The sequence below is a fragment of the Panicum virgatum genome, chromosome 1K, assembly GCF_016808335.1.
Source record: "Panicum virgatum strain AP13 chromosome 1K, P.virgatum_v5, whole genome shotgun sequence".
Lineage (NCBI taxonomy): Eukaryota > Viridiplantae > Streptophyta > Magnoliopsida > Poales > Poaceae > Panicum > Panicum virgatum.
Window position 1 is genome coordinate 47,854,354 of NC_053136.1, and position 24,881 is coordinate 47,879,234.

At 45.7% G+C, this 24,881-nt stretch overlaps 2 protein-coding genes across 2 annotated transcripts; one reads left to right on the top strand and one right to left on the bottom strand.

The window, feature by feature from the left end:
* Positions 1–979: 979 nt before the first annotated feature.
* LOC120639671 (DNA topoisomerase 2-like) lies at positions 980–8,256 on the bottom strand. The gene is made up of 22 exons (XM_039915536.1): positions 7,613–8,256; positions 6,706–6,998; positions 6,539–6,605; positions 6,183–6,453; positions 5,900–6,099; positions 5,613–5,822; positions 5,417–5,530; positions 5,146–5,253; positions 4,859–5,023; positions 4,595–4,780; positions 4,340–4,495; positions 4,121–4,254; positions 3,867–4,035; positions 3,564–3,758; positions 3,291–3,477; positions 3,161–3,210; positions 2,652–3,074; positions 2,420–2,570; positions 2,247–2,308; positions 2,089–2,172; positions 1,896–1,998; positions 980–1,809 (listed from the first exon to the last, which is right to left on the bottom strand). The coding sequence occupies exons 1-22, from the start codon at positions 8,162–8,164 to the stop codon at positions 1,226–1,228; spliced, it is 4,464 nt and encodes a 1,487-aa protein (XP_039771470.1). The 5' UTR covers positions 8,165–8,256; the 3' UTR covers positions 980–1,225.
* Positions 8,257–10,783: 2,527 nt separating this feature from the next.
* On the top strand, positions 10,784–11,634 carry LOC120639677 (transcription initiation factor TFIID subunit 8-like). Its single transcript, XM_039915548.1, has one exon. The coding sequence runs from the start codon at positions 10,893–10,895 to the stop codon at positions 11,607–11,609; it is 717 nt and encodes a 238-aa protein (XP_039771482.1). The 5' UTR covers positions 10,784–10,892; the 3' UTR covers positions 11,610–11,634.
* Positions 11,635–24,881: the final 13,247 nt, after the last annotated feature.

A 24,881-nucleotide genomic window follows, 5' to 3' on the forward strand; every position in this document is an offset into this window, starting at 1 on the left:
ACTGTAGTGCACTGTAGCACTTTTCGTTTGTTTGTAATAATTACTGTTCTATCATGATCTAACTAGACTCAAAAAATTTGTCCCATCGTGTACATCAAAACTATACAATTAGTTTTTTTTATTTATCTACATTTAATGCTCCATGTATGAGGCAAAAGATTTGATGTGATAGGTGAATAGTGAAGTTTGGAGGGAAAAATTTTGGAACTAAACACAGCCTTGGTGATACAACATAAGTTCTTGGCTAACATGTCCTGATTTTTTATTTGCCGAGTTCACATAAAAACTCACAGAAACCTGCCACATTGTTCGCCAAGTTATGCAAGCCGATTAAAAAAAAATCAGTGGCTGTGTTTAGTTGTAAAATCTCTCTCCAAACTTCATTATTCATCTATCACATCAAATCTTTTGCCTCATGCATGGAGTACTAAATGTAGGTAAATAAAAAAACTAATTGCATAGTTTTGATGTACGTTGCGAGACGAATCTTTTGAGTCTAGTTAGTCTATGGTAGGACAATATTTACCACAAACAAACGAAAAATGTTACATTGTGCTACAGAATGCAATGTGACTCTTTTTACCACTTTTTGCGGATCTAAACACAGCCAGTATGCAAGTGTATGTAACCAACGACTCCATGTCGCAAATATCAAAGAAACCTGCCGTTTTTTTCCCTGTGTAACGTCGAACGTGGTAACTCTGAACTCAAGAAAAGAAGAAAAACTCGATTCAGTCGGGTATTGCAGCTTAGTGGACCCTAAACTCGCTTGTGCTCGCCATGGCACCTTCCCATCATCAGGGTGAGGAGCCCAGACGCTGCAAGTTGAACCGCGCCACTAAAGGCAGCTGCCGAGCAACATCACGAGAACTTGTTGGCATTATCACCTCGAACCTTGGAAAGTTGAGACGGTGGGACTACTGACAGCTCAGCCAACAGAACTTAGTTCACTGCAGGTCATACGACACAGACACAGGCAGAAGCAGTGGATGCAAGCCAGAATTACAGAGATCAGTTAACCGAACAGTGTCTTGGCAACAAGACACAGAACACCACATACACAGCGCACAAGATATGCATCACATCAAGTACCTACGGCCACGCCGCACCAGAGTAGCATGTAACAACTCACAAACTAGACCATAGCACACACCACATTTTTTAGACCATACCACACCACACATGAACCACAAATAGCTTAGTCCGACGGCACAAGGCCCCGAGTTCACTCGTCATCAGAGTCACCATCCGCGTCAAAGTCTGAATCATCAGTTAACTCCACCACTTCATCCTCAGGGTCGCTCTCAGAGATGTAGACAGGCTTACTGGTGGTGGCCCTGGCTGTCCTCCTGGGTTGCGGGGCAGCAGCTGGCTCTGCGGAGCTGCCAGAGGGTGGTGAAGCCTCAGCGGTAGTCTCAGAGCTTGATGCGGCAGCAGTAGAGCCTCTCTGCAAGATCGAGCCACTCTTCTTGTTGAATGGAGACTCCCTCATCTTCCGGACCTTCTTCTCAGGAGATGGAGCGCTGGTGTTGCTGTCCTCTGTGGGCTTGAGCATCACGGCCTTGCCCTGTGCTGGTGCCCTCTTTCTGGTGGCTGCAGCCTTCGGCTTTGTAGCAGCAGCGGTCTTCCTTCCTCTACCTTTCTTCTCAACTTGGACTTCTGGGACTTCCACGGCAAAGTCAGCATCATCATCGTCATCATCAGATATCACTGCCAAGGATGACAACCCCTTCTTTAGTCGACCTCTTCTGCTTGGTCCCTTCGGCCCTTTGTCTTCATTCTGCTCTTCTGTTGTTTCAGTTTCCATGGCTGCATAGTTGTTGGACCGTCAGCTCAAACTTTTGAAATAGAGTGAGACCATCAGCTCAAATTGACAGATTATACTTGGGCATTACCAGAACTATCCGGAGAGGAGTCATCGAGCCTAAAATTTGCAATGCGGTCTTTAAGTGTGGGCATGTCGTCTTCATCTTCATCTTCATCCACAGGAGCACTTGCCTGTGACATTGTCGAATTTGAATTGTAAATAGAAACATTAAAGAAGTTATTACAGACGAATTACTTAAAGTATAGCTTAGAGGATCTTACCTTCTTAGTTTGTTTCTTCTTTTGGTCTTCCGGTTTTGCCTTTTCAGCTACATAATCTTCATCATCAGACCCAGCACCATTCACCTTAAGAAATTATGTGATTGTCAGTAGAGGGCAACTAAGTGGTCAATTGAAGGATCAACATGCTAGGTTCTAACCTTTTTGGCAGGTTTTTTTCGTTGAGCTCCACGTTTTGCAACCACAGGTTCAACACCATCTCCTGTTATGGGCAAGCAGAGTTTCAACATTGGTTCAAAGTACAAACGGAGCCAACACATCCCACAAGAACATGACATAAAAACTGTTGTGCAATGCAGGAATAGCAAGATACCTTCCGTGTCACTTTCCACTTTTGGCAATTTAACTGCAGCTTTCTTGCCTTGTTTCTTGGGGCCAGCTTTCGATCCTTCTTTCTTATTGGCATTCTTTTCCCTCTTTATTCTCCTTTCCTCCTCCTCTGCTAGATCCTTTTGATCAAGCACCTGCATCAAAGTTGTCGAGTGAGCTAGAAGAGCAGAAAAGAGAAAACTATAAACAGAACATAGAAGAATGGCATTGCTTACATCCAGGTCTTTATCAAAAGTGTCAAGGTCTTTCAACCAAAGCGATTTTGGTGTGGTGTTCTCCAGTTCCTCAACTTCAATCACTAATTTTTCTCTCTCCGCATTGAGCTCTTGCATCTTCTCCAAAGTTAAGGTACCAATTGGCATTGCGATGAGATATTCATAATCACTAGGATCAACTCCATTTGTAGCTTCAGGACTCTCTTCGTTTTCCTCATCCTCTTCTGTAGCTCCTACGGCAGCTGGTTCAGCCTTCTTCTTTTTATTTGGGAAAGGGTCAAAATTCTTCTCCCGTAGCTCAAGAAATAGATCTGCCCTCTTCCTGTTATTTACTACAATTTCATAGTTGACAACACAGCGGATAAACCTTACTTTGTTTTCAAGCTTCTTAAAGTTCAGCTTCATATTTTGCAACAATGCTTTCTGCACACAAAAAAAGGGTGACAATGGGGAGTGTTAATTTGACATTCAGCAAATATTCAAAAAAGAACAGAGCGTCACATATGTACCTTTCTCTTATCATAGAATTCAAGCCTTAATTTATAGAACTCTTCAAGTACTGCAGAAATGACACTTTCAGTGATTGGATAACATATCAAAAAGGGTTCTGTAGCAAGAAATAAGATGAGATACACTTACTTTGCTCAGGAGTGTCGTACTTCCGAATTTTACCATCTGAGTCAAACAAGTGCATGTTTGATGTTCCAATTGTTGTTGTCAGCTTAAATTTCTTCACCAGTCCTTCTTCCATAACCTTAGTCATATTCTCCTCAGTTAGCTTGAGCACAAAGTAAACATCATCACTATCCCCTTGCATTGTGCAGTCCTGTAAAATAGTTCCAATTGAAGAATAATGGTAATTAAGTATAAAACATTACAAACTCAAGTGAAGGTCTTTTCCATGATAACTACCTCAATAAATGTTTCCTTGTCTTTGTTCTTTGGATCTAGAGTCACAGATTCTATAAATTCTTTGAAATCCTGAGTCCAACGGCGAATTGGCAGTTCAGTAATCCTCAATGTAGTGCTGTCAACAGCTTCTATGATTCCAGTGATGGTATACGTGGCACCAGCTACCTTTGCATTATGTGACTTCACAATAGAACCCTGTTTATATGTGGAAAGAATATATGCTTCAATGCAACCATTAATTTCTTTTTTTACAGAACTACACCTTAGTGCAGCAGAACTACCAGACCAATTTGTATTACTGACCTTGAACCCTCTGTACCACGGATGCATTGGTACAGTACACTCATCATTCAGCAACCGCCTGAGGTTAGCAACAATATCTCTTGGATTGTAGTTTGGAATATATGTGCTCCATCCAGTACCAATTCCTTCACTTCCATTGACCAAAACCATGGGAAGGATTGGCACATACCTAAAAAAATAAGGTTCGCCTTGGTGACTTCAAACAAAATATAATCATAATAAATGAGGATCGATAATTCAAGAGCAAAAATTACCAGCTGGGTTCAATCGACTGCCCATCCTCATTCAGGTAGTTAAGAAGAATGTCGTCATCCTTTGGGAAAATCAAACGTGTGATCTGTGACAGTTTGGTGAAGATGTACCTAGCATTCGCAGCATCTTTGCCTCCCTGAAAGAAAACAAGCATAACAAAAATTATGACTATGTAATCACAAAACACGGTGTGGTACTTAGCTTTTGCACTAGTATCCGACCTGAGATCTGGTACCGAACTGGCCTCCAGGGTAAAAGAGGTTTATGTTATTGCTGCCAACAAAATTCTGAGCCATTCCAACAATTGTACTTGCTAAACTCTGCTCACCATGGTGGTATGCTGAGTGTTCTGACACATAACCAGAGAACTGAGCAACCTGCGTTCAAGAGAAAAAAAAACAGCAAAAAGAATTAAAAGGAATCTCCTGATAATCTATAATATAAGAAAAATGATAAATTTCTTTTGCATGACGCACCTTAGTTTCCTTAACAAGATTCCTCTTGAATGCAGAAAACAGGATCTTCCTCTGACCTGGTTTAAAGCCATCTACCATTGAAGGTATCGATCGCTGTAGGTCCGCCATCGAGAAGAGAATCAGCTCTTTGTTGATGAAATCACGGTACTTGATTTTTTTCTCACGGTGGTCAAGGTAAGTTCCAGGCTGAAAAATGGTTTGCACATTAACATTGACCCAGCATAAACAAACCATGCCAAATTCGTAAAAGAAACAATAGCTAACCTGAAAGTTCGTAAGCCACTGTTTCCTATCAGCAATCCTTTTCTTGCTGAATGCCAACTCAATTTCATTGCCATCTTGATCATCTACCCAGACAAAATCCTTCTTGTGGTTTCTGATATCTTTGAAGTATTCTTTACCTTCTTTGGATGTGCTTGTTCCCAACCCCTGTATCAACCATCATTTACAATGGTGGTATCCTCAGCTAATGACAATAGAAACGACACAAGGGGGAACATGTGGCAATACACTCAGGTAACAACAAATGAAACTAGAGGGGCAAAGCAGACCTTATAGTATTTTATGGTCCAGGAACTTGCACTTGCTCCTAAGTTCCTTTTCCAGTCTTCATACTCTGGTATAGTGTAAAATGGTATGGTACTTTTGTTCTTCGTTGCCTGCACACATAAATTCAAGTGTCAATATTGCTGCCAAACAGATGCTTTACATAAATAACACATCTGGAGAGAAAAAATCTGCAATGCAAATGAGTAGGAGACCAATAATGAATGTTGAAAGTGCAAAGAAGATGCACGTAGACAAATCCCAACTGTTACCCACCTTGATAATTGGAGTGGTGAACTCTACCAGGAAAGATGGAACTTTAAGAAGAGATGGCCAGAACGAGTGAATAAAGTTGATCAACAACCCTTTGATGTGGGAACCATCATGGTCCTGAATTTATTTGTAAAAAAAAAAAGTGAATGATTGACTTGAGTTTGGTTAGTTGATATAGAATTGGAGATGTATGCCAAACCTGATCTGTCATTATCATGAGATGACCATATCTCAAACCTTTGGTGCTGTCATACTGCTTCCCATGCTGCAAACCAAGTATTTGCTTTATGTTCTGAATCTCGGCGTTATCCATTATTTGCTTGTGGTTTGCTTCTCTCACATTTAGAAGCTTTCCCCTGAGAGGAAACACACCATAGTGATCTCTCCCAACTTCAGCTATGCCCGACATCTGCAGGGTGTAAAAGGCTTAGCGCTTTGGTTTGGTAGATTACACAATGTGCTCTATGGCAGGTTTGAATTACTCACAGCAAGAGCTTTTGCCGAATCTCCTTCAGTCAGGATCAAGGTGCACTTGTCGGAGTCCTTCCCACCAGCTTCATTTGCATCTTCAAGCTTTGGGATGCCAGAAATTCTTGACTTCTTATGTCCATCAGTCTTCTTAAGTTCTTTGCTAAGTTTGAAATCAGCCCAGGAAAGGACATTGCTGACAACACCAATTTTCTCAACTGCAACCGTACAGAGTGAACATTAGCATTAGTGACGTAGCCAAACTACATGATGGAGGCTACTATAATGTTGTATCACATACCATTCTTGAGGAATTTATCCTTAAGCTCACACTTTGACCCAAAGCTTCCCTGACGAGTTGTCAAGGTCTCCTTGGTCTGCGAGTCGAATGCAGGATTGTCAATGAGCGCATTAACGAAGACCCACAAATGGCTCTTCACATTATGCGCTTTCATGTTTGCATTCTTGTTTTTCTTATTCACAATGGTCATCACATAGTTGGCAATTTGGTTGGTGATATAATCAACATGAGTTCCACCCCTTATGGTCGCAATTCTGTTGACAAAGCTGACCTGCAATAGCACAACAGGTTTTTAGAATGCAAGTGTGACCATAACACAAGAAGTTGCCTGCACATAACAAATAACCGAAAAATACCTGCTGAAACTGCCCTTCACTTAAAGTAACGCACACCTCCCACCGTTCATTTACTTTCTCATAAACCCTGAAAGGATAAACCAAGTCTAAATGATCAAAAACTGTACATAGTAAGCTTTGTTTATGTATATCGTCCAAACTGATGTTTGAAAGAAATTAATACAAACTTTTCGAGAGCGGCAGGTCTGTCACTGTTAGCAGATTTCATATAGAGGTCCACATAGTCAGAGAAGCTCTTCACTGACAACTTCTGGCCGTCCAATTCAACCTTCACCGTGTTTCCAAGAGTGCCCGCCATATCAACTACTCTCTTCCTCATGAGGGCTACAACATCATCTTCGAGATGGGTCATGTTGAACTTGGTAAGATCAGGCTTGAATGTGACCCTGGTCCAATTCTCCCCCTGCTTGCACTTGGTGATCTGGGGCTGTGACTTCTTCCCCATGTTTTCAGAGAAAACCTGCATTTGTATTCATGGAACATCACACTCTGTATCTGCATATTTGGGGTGGCAGTCCCTTAACAGGAACAGGATGAAATAATTCATATCAAGTGTGTCATTAGCTACAACGTGTATGATGGATACTAAGGCTTACTAACCAATGCTACAGCCAATAATCTTTCAACTGCTTAAAGTATGAAATTTCGTCACAATTTACAACTTTAGCATCTCTTGCAAAAAAAAACATAGATCAGTACTAACTTTAAGAGGGCCTGAAATAACCATGTCACGTAGAGGACAAAACTATGGACCTATTCAATCCTAAACACTTAGCCAATCGACAGAGCAGAGGTACAGAACTGCTGACAAAATTTTGTGCCGACCTACAATTCCAGTCTTACACTCAAGTTCTCTACTCACAAGATTATGAATTGACACCAGATGTCACTTAGTCCAAATAATCGCATTGCTAGTCAACAGAACTACCAATTAGAAGCAACAAAAAAAATCCAATCCCTAATATGTATTTGCAGATCTGCCCAAACCTTCATTTCTAAACCAATCCACACGGTTATAGCAAACGGCAAAATAATTGTATGAAGAACGCTCAATAGACAGCCAAATCATATCACCTGTCTGTATTTCTTCTGGCGACGCCCGTCGGCTGTCTCGATGACGAATTCCGTGGAGAAGATGTTGGTGAGCTTGGCTCCGTATCCATTCCGCCCGCCGGTGGTCTTCTTCTCGTTGTCGTTGTAGTTGCTGCTGGTGAGGAGGTGGCCGAAAATCATCTCCGGCACGTAGACGCCCTCCTCCTGGTGGACCTCGACCGGGATCCCGTCGCCGTTGTTGTAGACGGAGATGCAGCAGCCCTCCACGTCTATCTCGACGCGGAGCGAGTCCATCCGAGGGTCCCGCTGCTTGTTGTCGGCGGCGTTGACGAGGATCTCGTCGAAGATCTTGTAGAGGCCCGGGACGTAGGTGACCGAGCGGAGCACCATGGCGCCGCCCTCGAAGACCCAGAGCGTCTGGGTGTGCTTCTCCACCGAGCCGATGTAGGTGTCTGGGCGTAGCAGGATGTGCTCCAGCTGCGTCTTCTTCTGGTACATCTCCTCTATGGTCTTGCCGCCGCCCCCACCGGCGGCGGCGTTGTGGCCGGAGCTGGAGTGGAGAGGGCCCGCCATGGAGGCGCCGCGCGGCACACGGAGGTCGTGTGCCTGGGCTAGGGTTTCGGGTGGGGGTGCGAGCGGGGCTGGGGAATTGGGGATCTGGGGTGGAGAGGAATGGGGGGGTCGGGGGGGGGGGGGGGGGGGGGGGGTTATCGAAGCCGAAGGGGTGCGGAGCAGCCAACGGTGCCGGGATTCGAAATTTGAAATTTAGGGAGCGGGGTCCCGCGCTGCCCTGGGGAACGGACGGTGGGGATGGAGGGCGAGGGATCGTACGGCGTAAATTGAACCCGCGGGGGTTATCCAGAGGCTTCTTTCTGGCAAGTGGCGCGTGTCACGTGTGAACACTATAGTATTTTTCTTTCACTCCGCTGTGGGGCATTTTCACATTTGGGAATGTTGATGGGTCCAAATGTAAGAACCTCAAGTTGAAAGCAGGATGTGATTAACATTCCAAGCCAAGCTTAAGGGGACATCTGAGCCATTAGTGGGTTAATCGTTGTTGTGCTTGATTTATCGACACCGTAGGTTGATCCGTGTGGCTTAAACTTCAGAATGGCAAAATGTAGGACGCACGTTGCACCCCCAGTCTTGTTGCGTGCAACATGTCACGATATCATCCAGCCACCAGCCCACCACGAATGGCACGTTACACTTATCACGCAAGTCTCGACAAACACAACAAAGCCTCCAAGCTCGAGTGGTCGATGAAAGTCCGGGACAAGTGTTCAAGAACAGAGAGCACGGTACATATGCTGGGGCGAATCCGTCATTTGGGTGCAAATTAGTAGGAAGAAATAATATACTCCTAATCAGCTTATTTTGAATAAGCTAACATGGATAGTTTGCTTGCAAATTAGACATGTACTCCGAATATTATTATATATATTGTGCACCACCACTAAATTCGTGCTAGGTTTCCCACTAGCTACTTCAGTGCTACTCGTCCGGTCGCCTTTGTGGCCAACCACCGGAATGCTCTCCCATTCCCTCACCTTCAGAGTTGAAAAAATGGCTGTGCAGGTCAGTATTGAGAAGAAATGAGATGGTCTGGTAACCAAGGACTGATCTTGCATGGGAGCAAGGGGAACTAGGGACGGATCCAACGTAGGGGCAGGGGGGCTCGGCCACCCCTACCCAAGGAACTCCATCCATATAAAGAAGATAAGAGGAGGGAAAGAAGATGAAAAGAGGGAGAGGAGAAGAGAAGGGGGAGGTTGCCCAAGGAAGCATGGCAGTGACAAAATAGCAATTTCACACCGACTAAAACAAACGTGGGCGCTCGAGAAAGCATGGCGGTGACAAAATAGCAATTTGGCACCGTCTCAAACAAACATCCAGTTGCCTAGCCCAGCGCCTCGCCGAGCTGCAGTTCGCTTGCTTGGCACCATGAGTCCATCACTTTTGGACCGGAATAGCATAAACAAATGCCAGGTTACCAGCATAAACAGAGATCACACCTATCATAATTTAGAAGCAATTACTGTAGCAAGTTGGTGGCTAATCATGATCTAATTAGGCTCATTAGGTTCTTCTCATAATTTAGAAGCAAATTATGCAATTGGTTTTTTTTATTTCGTCTAGATTTAATACTTCATGCATACAAAATTCTCGTTCGATGTGATAGATTTGAAATTTTGAATTTTACAACTAAACAAGACCTAAAGCACAACTGCCACTACCGGTACCAGGAATCGGCTTACCTGCCAAAGAGGTGCTGGTTCTTGCTGGTTGCTTTTAAATAAAAGAACAAACAAACAAACAAAGAGATGCTGAAGAGCAGGTGATGACATGAATGCCAGCCCCAAAGTGAATGCGCCACCAAATTTGTTTCCAAATTTCTGCACAGGGAGTGAGCTATCTCTGCAAGACTGCAAAATAAAGCCTTGCCTGGATAACAAAAGTCAAGGTACACGCCATCTTCTGAACAAACGTTATACAGCTTCATACATGCAGAAACTTCCGTTTCAAAAAAAAAAAATGCAGAAACTTGCTTTTGTGGACAGAAAGAGCATGTTCAAGTTTAACCAGGGAAGATTTTACAGTATCAAGACGGCAGCAGAGCCTTGCTTCAGGACAATAATCGGATGAATTTTAATAAGGTAAACAACAATTGTGAAAAAATCAAATGTGTATCCTTTTGTTTGTGCAACATAAACAAAAAACTATGTACTCGGCAATGCCAACATATAAGGTTAAGGCCAGTATTCTGGTGATTACATTATAGGATTGATACTGTGACATTGTCATTTTTGGACATCACTCTGGTGACTTATTGTCCTACTAAAATACTCTATTTTTTTATGAGTAAGTATATGTACAAACTAATCTCGTTCTTATGGTGAGCACTTCCTGTACTATGTTAGGTCTATTGTACACCAGACTCAACCAGCTTGGTTCACAAGACAAGATCCATTTGAGTGTTTATAAAGACGTATAGCAGACTCGTATAGCAGCTTGCTATGTTTATAAAATTTTGAGTGGCTCTTGCAGTCGGTCGGCTTCCTCTTTGTGCAGCCTAGCAGGTAATGGGCCAGGATACCCACGGACCCGCCCAAAAGCCCATTAATTATCCACATCCAACTGGTAGTCTGGTACTCTTGAAGAAGAAATCCCTTCCAAAAAAGATAGAAAGAAACAACCGCTTAAAAAAAAACACAAACCGAAAACATAGCATAAAACCACCAGTCGCAAGGATCTGGCAGCTAGGGTTTTACGTTTTTTTTTCTCGCCGTCGCCGCCATGTATGGGAACTCCGGCCAAGCGCCCCTCTAACGCGGCGGGGGCCTCGCCCATCCCCCGCCGCCTCCAGGCCGCGGTCTCCACGGTCTCCACCGCCCAGATACTCCGCGCCTCCGGCTACTCCGCCGCGGAGGCCGCCGCGCTCCGCGCCCTCTCCGACATCGCCGGCCGCTACATCGAGTCGCTGGGCCGCGCCGCCGCGGCCTTCGCCGAGGTCCACGGCCGCACGGAGCCAAACGTCGCCGACATCGTCCTCGCGCTCGAGGACCACGCGCTCGGCGGCTTCCCCGGCGCGTCCGACCCCGCGCGGCCCGTGCTCTGCTCGGGCGCGCTCGCGGAGCTCGCCGGGTTCGTCGACGCTGTGGAGGAGGTGCCGTTCGCGAAGCCCTTGCCGAGGAGGGATCCGGGCTCCGGCGCCGGCAAGGGGTGGGAGAGCTTCGCGGCTGCGGAGAGGGAGCCGCCGCTGAGGCACGTTCCGCAGTGGCTGCCCCGCTTCCCCGAGGGGTGGGAGGAGCGGCTGCACGGCCGCGGCGGCGAGGCAGAGGCGAAGGATGAGGAGGACACGGGGGAAGTGGTGACGGTGATGGCCAACGGCAATGCCGTGGAGAACGGCAGGAGAGGCGTGCCGGAGAACAGGGAGAAGGTTTCGTTCTGCTTGAGGGAGAAGCGGCGGCGGCATGCGCTGCCACCGGAGAAGTGCGGAGGCGCCTTGGATTCGTGAAAAAACAAGAAAAATTCCTGTAAAAGAGATGCGTGCCTGGCTGAGCATCGAACCCGCGGCGTAGCCGGGCCCGGAGGCCCCGGACACGGGCCGGCAAGAGTGTTTGCGAGACTGTAGACCACCGCAGCAGAGCATGCTCCGGTTGTAAAATTCCACTGATTTAAATTATTTATCACGAGTATGATATTTTTTTGCGAGGAAAAAAAGTCACGAGTATGATATTGTCGTTACCTTTTTTTTTTGGGAATGATATTGTCGTTACCTTATTCCGTCTGTGCAAGTTAAGTTCATTCAGATACAGCGCAAAAGTTGAGTATGATCTTTTCGTTGCTTTATTCCGTTTGCACAAGTTCAGTTCAGGTTGGGGCAGTGCTTACTTGGAACTTGATAATGCTAGCTCGTTGTTCATCTATGGTATGTGGTCGCAAGTAGAGATTATGGAATTTGAGCTATAAAGATTATGGTCTGGTCGCAAATAGAGAGGACCAGGAGGCAACGATCGGAGATTTCCCAGCAAGGACTTCGGTTTCAAAGTCCGCGCTTGAGCTTTATTGGTAAGGCGAGAACAACCAAAACAATCATCCTAGTCCGTAAGGAATTTTGTTTATACTGTATTTTCCACTTCTGTAGTGGTTAACGACGGCCACAATGATGAAGAGTACAGCAAAATTAACAAAAGGAAGGACAATTAGCAACGAGAATAAAGTAACCACCAGCAAACTCCGCCTAATAATTAGAGTGGTTGCTAGATGGTGAGAAGGAGAGAGAGAGGCAACGGCTACAATAGGAATCCTATGGTAAGGGATACGTGGGCATACATATTATAAGCAATTACTTTGTCGTGTGTCAAGTTGTTAAGCGAAAACTTCCCCAAAGTAAAAACAATAGTGAAAATAAGCAAACCATAGAGACAGCAAGGTTCCTCATTGGAGTTTAAATCGGTCATGGCCATTTCATACTTAAAAAAAACTCGCAACGTATTCACTAATCAAGTTTAAAACATTTTGTGGAATCGCCTATCTGTCTCGCAGAGCAGATCAGGCAGCATCCGTGCACAAAAGCAAAGAACGTTTACATAGGTTGACTTATTGATCAAACAAACAATTGAGAAAGTTTGAACCTCGACATCCAAGCACGACCATCCGAGATTCTGATTGAATTGCCGATGGCTCACGCGTCTGTCCAGGTCAGCTGGAACGCCTCCTCGAAAACAACCCGGTCGTACAGCACCGGCTTCCCGGGCTCCTCCGGCCACGCCAGCGTCGCCGTCCCGGCCGCGGCACTGACAGCTTCCATGAACGCCTCGCACGCGGCGATGACGCGCTGCCAGTTGTATCCGCTGGTGGCGGCCTCGACGCGGAGCAGCTCCTTCTGGACCCGTCTCACGCACCCCCCGAACGTGCCGTGGTCGACGGACAGGAAGAGCTCCGCCTCGGGGAAGCGGGCGCCGGCGGCGAACGGCGTCGGGTGCTGGAAGAGGCCCCGAAGAGTGGCCCTCGCGTCCTCGCGGGCCGCCTGCTCGAGGAGGCTCAGGTTGGCGAGGGAGCGCAGCGCGGACACGACGTCCTCATAGCGCGCCCAGCGGTGGGCGAGCGCCACCTGGATGGGCACGGCCGGGCCGTACCCGGCGTGGGGTGCCCGATCCCGCGCGCCGTCGACGGCGTTGCGTAGGACGCGGGGGATGTGGCGCCGGTCGTTGGCGTCGTCGCCCGCGTCGTGCGGAGCTGCTCGCTTCATTGTCGCCGGGGATGAGAGGGCGCTTGGCCTTGGCCCTTGGCAGTACGTGAAGAGGTGGGCAGGAGCTCGGGATCATGCCAAGCGTGGTATATAGACTTGGCGGCGGGGGCTTGACTTTTGAGGCGTGAACGACGGAGCAAGTTGACTCGTGGGTGGAAATGGAAGCGAGAGAGATCCACCCTTCCTTCCAGTGCAGCGTGTCGGTGCAATAGCACGATCGACTGCACCTGCACGAGTACGTCCGAGCTTGACCCCAGGGCTCCTTGCTTGTGTACGGAAGCTTCTGATCTGCCGTGTGACACAGTGACGTTTTCCAGAAAACGTTCATCTCATCAATCAAATTGTGGCACAATGATCATTCTTTTGAGTCGTGACGGACTGTTCATCTGCATTGTATAAACTCCCCCGTCAGCCTGGCACAAAAAAAGGTTATTTCAGCGTAGTGGCTTGATCGATCTCAACTGCATTTGCATTGGCAACGGAGCATGTCATCCTGCCTACAGTGCCGTAGATGCAGGTCAAGGCAATCAGTCCACAATGGTTTTTCGGACGATAAATTTTGAAACCGTGCTCAACTTAAAATCTGTCATACAGAATGTGTAGTGAAAATGGCCTCTCATGCCATATTTCAATATATTGTTTTGGCGATTAATGACACACACAACACTTGGACTAATATGATTGTTAAGATGATCATTCTCAGATTTTTAGGTTCAAGTGATGACAAAGAGAAGATAGGCAAAGTTAGGCCCGAAGGGCCGCCCCTACTCTTCGGGCGGTAGCACCGGAAGAACCGACGCATGAGCATCGGTGCATCCGATGGTTATCGGAAGAACCGACGCCATGGTATTTTGGTGCAGAAGGGAATCGAAGCCAAGTCAGCTTATAGGCACCGGATGAACCGATGGTTCAAAAAGGGGCATCGGTGCATTAGGCGTACTGTGTTCCAAAGACGATGCAAGTCGCGCAAGAGCCAAGTCTTCAGCACCGGTTGAACCGGTGAAGCATCGGTGCATACTATCGGTGTAATGACGTCTGTCGGTACCCCAGGACTGTGGTACCCGCTCTTAATGTGTCTAGGTAAGAGTCTCATAGTTATCCTTAACTACGCCCTGATGGCCGAGCAGCCGGACCCCTGTGGTCCGGAGCCCTACTCTCCCGGCAAACGGCCCCGGACCCGCTCTCCGCTTGGGGAGGGTCCGGTGACGCCACATGTCCCGGAGGAGGTAGCCCTCAGCCAAGACAGCTGGGGGGCCCGGACCTCCCAGGGAATACCGGACCCCCATATACTATCCGGACCCCTCAGCAGGGAGGAACCGACACCCCGCCTGGGGCTGGTCTGGAGCCGCCACGTGTCCGTAGGTGCGGGCACGCGCGCGGGGCTGCGTGGCTACCACTGGAAGGCTCGACTATCTACCGCATTGAATGCGGTAGGCGGAAGTGCGCTCTGCCACAGCAGAGCCCGAGGCGGCTTTTGTTAGGTTGCACTATTGGTCACGTGTTACCAAGGTGCACAGTGCAGTCACTGGCGCCGCCCACACCACGTATGTCAGTCTACTATGCCAGTTGGACACGACGGCTCGATTTCGCCCATTATGACGCCTACACGGTAGCCTCGACAGACTACGCCGCAAGCTACATTGCCCCAACGGGCGCCTCGCCGATGGGACAAATAAAGACTCATCGGTCAGAGAGTCTACATGGCAATGAAGCGTATCCGAGAAGAGATTCTCAACCGCTGTAGCTCCATTGAAGCTTTCTGCGCAGTATATTGTACATCCACGTTAGACCCACCTGTCGGGGTCTGAATGCCTGTGTACGCGTCCCCTTGGTCTATAAAAGGGAGACGCTCGCTAGAGGAAAAGAATCGAAGCCCCGGCTGGGCAGAGGATAGACTCATTCATACTAAAGAGCAATACAACACACAGTGGATGTTGGGTATTACGCTCCGGCGGCCCGAACCACTCTAAACCCGAGTGTTCTTGCATTCTTGCCCCCAAGCTAGATCGGCCTAATCGCTTAGCACTTTCCCGATTACTCCCCCTCTGGGATTAGGCGGGTGCGTTCCGCCACCCGGCTGTGGTTTGCCACACCATGACAACGTCAGCTGTCAGGAGTTCAACGGCTACTTTGGGTTATGAGTGACCGGATGAACCGACGCTACCCTAGCCAGAGGCATCGGTTCATCCGATGATACGCAGATTTTTTGTTGACCGTTAGAACAACGGCTACAAGACTTGGTGGCCTATATATACGCCTCACCCCGGCCATTTGAAGCTTGCTGGAGTTGCTGAACATCCCACACACACCCAAGAACATCTCCAAGCCATACAAGAGCATCAAAATCATATCCTTAGCTTTTAGCACTAGCTTGTAAAGTGTGTGCTAGAATAGCTCTTGGTGAGTGAGATTGCAAGGCCTTGAGCCTTTGTGCTGTGGTTCTCTAGTGAACCAAACAAGAGCTTGGTGCGCCGGCCTCCTTGGAGCTGCGAAGCTCGCCGGCAATGTAATCGACCCTCCGACTTGGTGTGGAGCGGCGACGACATCTTTGTGCGGGGGACGTGGAGACCCCCATCCTTTGTGGAGAAGCTCATTATTGGAACCCGGGGCCAAGGTGACCGTGATTGTGTTCACGGAAAAGACTTGGTGGCCGAGTAGCAATACTCTTAGTGAGTGCTACAACAACGTGGATGTAGGTGTGCCTTTGTGGTTAACCGAACCACGGGATAAACACCCGCATCAAGAGTTTGCTATCTCCTATCCCGCTCTTTAAGTTTCCGCATTTAATACTTGCAACCTTTGTGACTTTACTTTCATAGAATAATTTCTTGTTAGAAAAGGCTATAGGGTGCATAACTCTTTTGGGAAAAAGGTTTCACACTAGAACAACCTAGTTGCACATCTAGATAGCTTGAATTAGTTTAAGTTTTGTGCAAACTAGTTGGAGCCATAGGTCAAGTTTTTTATTAGTACCTAATTCACATCATCCCCCTCTTAGGTTAGAGCACCCGATCACTTTTAGAATGCAACCACCATGTACTGTGATCGAAACTCAAAACAGTATTTCATTTTGTCAGCTTTTCCATCAAGAAAAGCTACAAATCGGGGAAAGGCTATATATATGGCTCAAAACAGGTACAGTTGCTTCGTAGTTCATATCAACATGACACTGAAAGTTTGGAATAATCTTTTGTGACAATGGAGGAAATTACTCGCATGAACTTGGATACAGAAATGGAATATAATGACATGAAAGCAACTTAATAGGTGCAATGCCCATGAGGATCATGCTTTAAATTTTCAAAAAATTATTAAACATTTATTAGATGTATTGATGCAGAAGTTATTATATTTCTAAAAAACGAGTCTAAACTTAACATGCACGTGATTAGAAAAATAAGACAAATTTGACTTCAAATAAAATTTGAGCAAACATATAGATATGCCAAAAGAAGATCAAATCAAAATAAATTTTCCATTACATATAAAGAAGTAGACATCATATTATTTCAACGAGCACCTACTAGAATTCATAGCCAACAAAGCACTCCTATATAAATTCACCTAATCATAATGTACTATAATACAAGCTATAACTTCCGCAAAGAGATTGAGCCACCATACTTGGATCAAAATACATCCTCCTATATTTTTCAATACTCTACCAATACCCCTGTTCAAATTTAATGCAGGTGTACCAATAATAGTTTTGTTGCTAGTAGGGTCATAGGCTTCTCTCTTCTCAATAATCTGTCTTATTTTCGTCAACGCTTCTTTCCGCTGCATAGTGTAGAGCGGACTCATTACGAATACCAAGTGTAAACTTCGATGCGTACACATATAGAAGTACCCAGCTTTTATACGACGATATTTATACCTTGCAAGAGCATTGCGAAGAGTTTCAAATGATTTTTGGATGCTGTCTTTGTGTTCCTTATAGGCTTCCCAACTGAACATGCCTTTTTCCTCCAAGTAATAATATGTTTCTGTGATTTTTCTTGCATCGAGGCACAACATCAATTCACGGTATAAGTATGTGTATTTGATCATAGCCCTTCTATTCAAGTTAGTAATACGGTATTCATCTCGACGACATAGTATCAGGGCCTGTTTGGTTTTGACCATGTTGGCCACCTTGCGCGCACCATACAACAAGATTGCCTCCTTTAGGGCTGGTGCCGCACAAGCTCTCAATTTTTTTGTTCCAACCATAAACTGGATTTTGCCCAAATTTTGGGTTATCCTGCACCGATTAGCAGGACATATAAAAAATCATAAGGAGACATATAAAATCACAAGGATTGAACGGCTGGTGTCTAAAGATAAAAAAGATTATATTAAGAAATATAGCTGAGTCTATGGCCGGTTGTGGGGTCTAGTAGGTTTAATTACCTTTCCAAAAAAAAATTCATAAAGGATATCTACCTTCTTTGGTTGACCTTGTTACATGCCCATATCAATTCTTTGTTGTCATTGCTAATGCTAGGTTGTCTATGTGGTTTTCTTCTTCTTATTTTTTTTTTAACTTGAAGGAAGATGACAGAAATAATATGACATGAAAAGCGCGCTGGTGCACATTCTAAAAGGAGAAAACGTTCTATGAGAAAGCTTCTTAAAAGTCAACAGCTCAAAATATATTGAATTGAGTCCCAAGTTTATTTCATTTCAGTTAGAAACTCCTAACTTTTCAATTCTACCTTGCAAGGGTGCAAAACTTTACCAGTTGAGATGATTTTTTCGCAGCTTCAAGATTTTTAATTAGATGTTTAGGGCATGTACAGTCATGTATGCCCCAAGTTGCTTACAAACTGTTACCTTCGTCCCAAGTTACAAGTCGTTTTAGCTTTTCTAAATATATAATTTTTGTGTGTGCTTCTAGATGTACACTATGCATAGATATATAATAAAAATTATGTATCTAAAAGTCAAAATGAACTGTAATTCGGGACGGAGAGAGCAGACATGAGCGCTTAAGAAGGAATAATATTACCAGATCACGAAGCACATCTAAAAGGATAATCTCTTGAATGTATTAAGCTGATGAACTAAGCTGAACTATCTATTACCACACCTTAAACACCATGTGCAAAAATAAGCATCTTAATTATTCCCTACAAGAACGTTCAAGACAATGCATTAGGAGAGGTAGAGAAAAGGGAATCCCCACATCCCGTGTACGCACCTGTGGCTATAGGCTTCCATGCGAGCGCCGAGTCGCCGTAATAGAAGTTCCACGATCGAATAGCAAAGATATCTCTACGAAGAAAAGAAAAAGATTCGGTTTCTACCGAGGAAGTGCCCCTACAAAGACCACTAGAGGGTTTTGTTGAAGGGACGTGGCCTGTCTCAGCGTTCACGCAAACAAATAGGACACAAATTGTAAAGAGTAGTAGTTTTTTTGTTTGTTTGTTTCTGATGATGTAAATTACTTGGAGTCCTATCACGAATTTGCGGGTCACAAATGCCGGGAAGATAACAAATGCCGGGAAGATATCGACGTGCACCTAACGTGGTAATGGACCATGGCCTAGTGGCATCTTCACAGTTTTATAAAACTCTTAAATTATTTAGCTCAAAATTATATAAAATTAGAGCCTGGTTTTTTTAGCCGACTCTTTTAGACTCGGTTCTTGGATTTTCTAGTCTAAAATTTTGGACCTTTGTCATCCCTCCGTGCACGGGCTCCGGGGTGGGGGACGACGCCGACGACGTGCACGGGTGCCGGGGCGGGGGCGGGGACTGGAAGCGGCGGGAGGACAGGTGCAGGATCGGGCGAGGAGGCGGCGGCCCGCAAGCTCATGTTCTTGACGACGTTCACGGACTTGACGGCTTGCTTGCTGGTGCGGTGGCGGCCTGCTTGTCAATAGATCCAAATGTTAGTAGTCTCATGAACACTGACAAAAAGGAGCACGAAACAGGAGGTGGAACAAAAAAAGCACTAATGCCTTCGACACAGAAGGCAAACAGGAATAACATGGTTGAGCAACCAGAGCGAGATCATGCGCTCAAAATTTCGAAAATCTCGATGAACCCAAACAGAATCACTAATATCAGCATACCAGAAAAAATTATGAGCCCCAAACAGAAGTACCCACTACGTTGAGGCGAGCGGGGATCATCACACCGATCCGCCGATGATTCATTAGTAAAACGAGAAAAAAACAATTACACGAACACAAGTTAGAGGAGGCGAACGGGGATCACATCACGGATTGATAGAGCCACGCGCGGCAATCTTTTGAGAGGTAGGGTAAGTTCGATTTGTGGAACATTCGACTCACGATCAAAGCTTCTAACCAGCAAGGATTCGAACCCACAATTGTTACACCGCTGCTCCAACGAGAATCAACCAAGCGCACTCGATTGATGATCCTGCAAGCGAATCGAAGAACACAAGCAAGAACACGGTAAAGATGCAATCTGAAATTGCAAATATATATGAAGCAAATCTGAATTGAAGAGGTTCAAGCTCTAAACACGAAAGGACTAATCGACACAGTCGTGATGAACAAGAACAAGAGGCCCTGGATCACTGTAAAAGGACTAATCGACACAGTTATAATGAACGATTTAGTTTCTCGATGGAAAACTAAACTCAAACAAAACCCCAATCCTAATGTGGCGGCGGCTACTGATTATATGATGGTTGGGGCGTGCATAACCCCCTAGCTAGGTCCAAATGGATGCCAACACGATACATGGGCTAACAACCCAAAAGATGGTGTCGCAGCACCATGACAAATTCTGGACGTCCTATTGTTTCGACGATTCCCGTCGACTCCGAACGGATTTGGGCCTGAAACCTGCCATTGGAAGCTCCTTGAAATTATCTTTCCATCCATATATAGAACGTTCAAAGCGGACTCCGTATGCGATCTGGGCGTCATTTTTTGTGCGGGCTGCTCCTGGACTCCGAGGTGGACTCGAACTTGAGTCGTTTTTGGACCTCCACCTTAAGGACTCGAACCGGATAAGCTTTGGGACTTCTTCTCTACTTGGAAAATCTTGTTAGTCTCCTTCATCTTCATGACATTCACCATATTTGACTGTATGCATACTCGTCATGTCCTCATCATCCTCCCCTTCTTGAAAGAAAAGCCGTCCTCGACGCCAATTGTACTCGAAGCTAATCCTGCAGGCTCCTTGATCGGAATGCACATGATCTTGGACAAGAAAATCATTTTCATATCTATCCTGCAAAATATTAGTACTAACAAAAGTTAGCATAGGAATAGATGGCATATGAATATCAGTAGTATTGGATCCATTTAGTTGATTACAATCGTGCACAACAAAAAGAAAATTCAGATTTGCACAAATGTAAACCCGATGTATCAGATATTGTCCATTGTTGTCATATTTGCCAATAGTATGATATGTATGTCTAGAGCACCATGGCAACTCAGCATGTTCAAAAAGTTGCTCCTCCAAATCACTAAAATTACACAAAACATCAAATTCAATGTAATCCAAAGTATTTAAAGAAGATATTAGTTTGAGCTCATCGTTTGCGCTAGCAATATGAATAACATGTTTAATTTCAGTGCAAGTGTGTGGTTTTAAAACATGTATAGCAAAAGTACTATCACACAAATTATCTTTATCACAAGGAAAATCGAGCAAGTCATCTCGTGACAAAAGAAGATCAAGAGGAGGTTCCACTAACAATTGCTCTATAGAAGCATGATTGGTGGAAAAATTCAGCACATCGAGAGAAGTCTCACCATGCGTGAGTTTAGCTGTCCTCTCATTACCTTTGCTCTCATTTTCAGCAGGAGTACTAGGTGAATTGTGAGGTGATGGTTCTGAATTGGCACATGAGGTTGTGAGCTTCTCATTTTCTTTCGCATCATTCTTGTCCTCTTGCGTTTGTTCAGAATCCTGCAAAAGGTTAGTCATAGCAAGAGATACAACAATAGACTGATCCTCTAACTGAAATACCTCATCATTTGAATTAATAACAAAAGCCGGATTAACAAAATTTTCTCTCATAATAATTTTCATGCCATCCCAAGTTTGAGGTTTATCTAATGGACCTAAAGACTCCCACCAAGATAAACCAAAATGTCTCAAAACACTAGATGCATTTTTTACCTTCCTCCTTGAACATATAAAGCGAGTAGCAAATATGTTATCTATGGCAATCTCCCACTCCATATACTCGTCCGCACCTATACCATCATAGGTCGGTGGATATGAACAACCTGTCATTGTTAGAAGACAACAAAAGACAACACAAAAGTATTATCTTTTATCAACTAGCAACTACTGGGTGGTGGTGAAAGTGGAATGCAATATCTCAAGCGGCTTACCACCGTCTTGCAAGTGTTCTTACCAAAGCCAACAGGCGGCACAATCAATTGTCAAGCTTGGGTGTAATAGTTGCAAGGTGAAACTGTGCTGACAGAAGTATATATGTGGAGCTTTGGGCAAGCACAATATATAGTAGCAAGGAATAGCAATTATTTCAATTCAGAATTGCAAGACTGAAAAGTAGTCCCAAGCTAGTCTATGTCGCCGGCTTAAACTCGTCTCGGACCTAATTCAAGGAAGCAACAATATAGCATTGCACATGGACACAAAGGATACAAGCACTTCTGAATTTCTTTCTTTCTTTTATCTGTTCTCTCTTTTTTTTGGTGCGGCTTTTTCTTCTTCTTTTTTGCACCTTTGCCTTTTTTTTTCTCTTTTGTCTATGAGTAAACAATGAAAAACCAAATACAAGCAATTCAGATTGTCCTTCTCTCCAATAAATGTAGCAACCAAATCTGGTGGTGGAAAAAAAATTCTTTTCTCTCTCACTTTATAACTTATATTGTGTGCAAATCGAAAGCAAGAGTTGACACTAGACCACAAACAAAATCTAGACACGACAAACACAACGACACAACGAGGGACTAAAATTTAGAAAAGCAAATTGAACTGAAAAATTGTGGGGCACAATGGGGTTATAAGATAGCGGAAACAAATTTTTTAGGGCTTTTTGTGGACTATAGGTGATGAACACGAATGAATCTAAAGGGGGAAAACACGATAATACCTCACGGGCAACCTGGAATCTTGATACCACTTGATAGAGCCGCACGCGGCGATCTTCCGAGAGGTAGGGTAAGTTCGATTTGTGGAACACTCGACTCACGATCAAGGCTTCTAACCAGCAAGGATTCGAACCCACAATCGTTACACCGCTGCTCCAAAGAGAATCAACCAAGCGCACTCGATTAATGATCCTGCAAGCGAATCGAAGAACACAAGCAAGAACATGGTAAAGATGCAATCTGAAATTGCAAATATATATGAAGCAAATCTGAATTGAAGAGGTTCAAGCTCTAAACACGAAAGGACTAATCGACACAGTCGCGATGAACAAGAACAAGGGCCCTGGATCACTGTAAAAGGACTAATCGACACAGTTACAATGAACGATTTAGTTTCTCGATGGAAAACTAAACTCAAACAAAACCCTAACCCTAATGTAGCGGCGGCTACTTATTATATGATGGTTGGGGCGTGCATAATGTAACACCCCTGTGTTAATCGTCCTGCTAATCACGAGTTAACTCGCTAATCGTGGACTCAAATTCGTCGTTAGCGCTAATCGCGTTCGCTTAGTAAACATCTACTTAGCCGTTTTCGATCTCGTTTTTGTCATCGATTCGAGCTCCAAATCAATTTTCGCTCAAAACGAAAGTTGTAGATCTTTCCTTCCTCTACAACTTTTATTTTGGCCAAATTTCTTGTTCCCATATCAGATTTTGAGTTTTGGCCGGTCAAAAACAGGTCAAAATCGTTCAAAATTTGTCACTAGGCTTCACTGTGCCTCTCCTGTTCCTCTACTGTGCTCGACACGGTGTGCTCGCCGGCCATACCGGCGACTGTGCTTGTCGGCGCCGCTTCCACGCGTCGGCAATCGCGTCTGAGCGCCGCTCTTCTCCTCACGCGGGCCTCGAAGCTTCCCGTCCAGCGCAGTGCTTCCCTTTCCTCGAGCTCGCACGACCCGAGCTGAACAGAGTCGCCGCCGTCCGCCGCGCCGGCCACTGCTCGCCACCCCACCTCGATTCGTCGCGCCTAGGGCTGCGCAGCCTTGCCGTCCACCGTCTCCACTCCACACCGTGCCCGTTTGAGCCAAACCCCGACCGAATCGACCTCCAGAGAGCCGGCCGCCATCGCCGTTCGTCTCGGAGTTCGCCCTCTCGCCGACGAACCACCTCCGCCTCTCCTCGAGCCGATTGAAGGTAGCCACGAGCTTCTCCGTCCCCTACTCATCCTCTCCGACCGTCTTCCCGGGCGAATCCGCCGCCCCCGTCGTCGCAGCGCCGTCGCCACCGCGCGCATGCCGCGGGCCGCTCTGCGCGCGCCCCGCCAGCCGCTGCCGTGCGCCCCACCGCCGTTTGGCCTCCCTGGAGCTTGCGCCGTCCGCTCCCGCTGCCGCCTTGCCTCACAGCGGCCAGAACAGCCCCGCCGCCGTCACGCCGCCCGCTCCTGCCGCCGCTCTGCCTTGCGCGCTGCCACCGCCTGCTCCGCCTAGGGCTCTGCGCGCGGGCCCCGGTGCGCGAGCACGCTCGCTTGGGGACAGCAGGCCGGCCGGCCGGTTCCCAGCCGCCACACGCGCGGCCAGGCATGCCGCCGGCGTGCGCTGCCGGGTCGGCAACGAAGCAGGGGAAGGGGGGCGAGCTGGGCCGGCGCCCACTGGAAAGTGGGGCCCGGCTGTCAGCCCCCCTTTTATCTTTTTAATGTTTCTCAATTTTAGTTATATTGGCTGAAAACTTCTAGAATTTGTAGAAAAATGAAGAAAAATCCTAAAAATGCAAAGTAAATTTTGTTAAGTTTCTAAAATCAAGATCTTCAGAGGAAAAGTTTCTAAAATCAAGATCTTCAGAGGAAAAATAGCTGTGTAGGTCAATTGTCACTTTTGCTCTGATGAAAATTCAGTTTGTGTTAAACCTAGTTTATTTATTACCGGTTGCTCTAGGGTTCTAAAAATTATGAAAAATTCACAGTGGCTTACTCATTTCATGTGTAGCCCACTGTAAAAGTTTCATGGCCTGTTGCTATGCACTTTTGGGTAGATCTATTTATGTTCAATTTACCTTGCTAGGGTTATTTTAAATGCTTTGTTAGTAGCAGTAAATATTGGAAAATTTGGGTGTCATGCCGTTTTGCTTTCGCGTTGAGCTGGTTAATTTATTGCTGGATCATGTATGTAAGTTAGGGTTTTACTTATAGTTTGCCCTAGCTATGCTCTTTTCCTTATTTAGTGTGGTAGTTAATTTGTTTCATGCAAGTGTAACCTTAGCGAAGTAAGTCTCGCTTTTAATCCATGCTGCTCTAAGCAAAGTTAGTAGTTGTTTTTGGAAGGAAACACTTCAGGCTAAATTGAGTTGATCTTTTCATCACATCGTAAGCACTCATGCATTGCACTGTGTTCTAATTGTTGCATGGCATATTTTTATTCGTGTAGACGCCGCGAACGAAGTCGCCTACGAGTTGATCGCTGAGCCGGTCCAGGAGCCACGAGCAGAAGAGCCGCAGAAG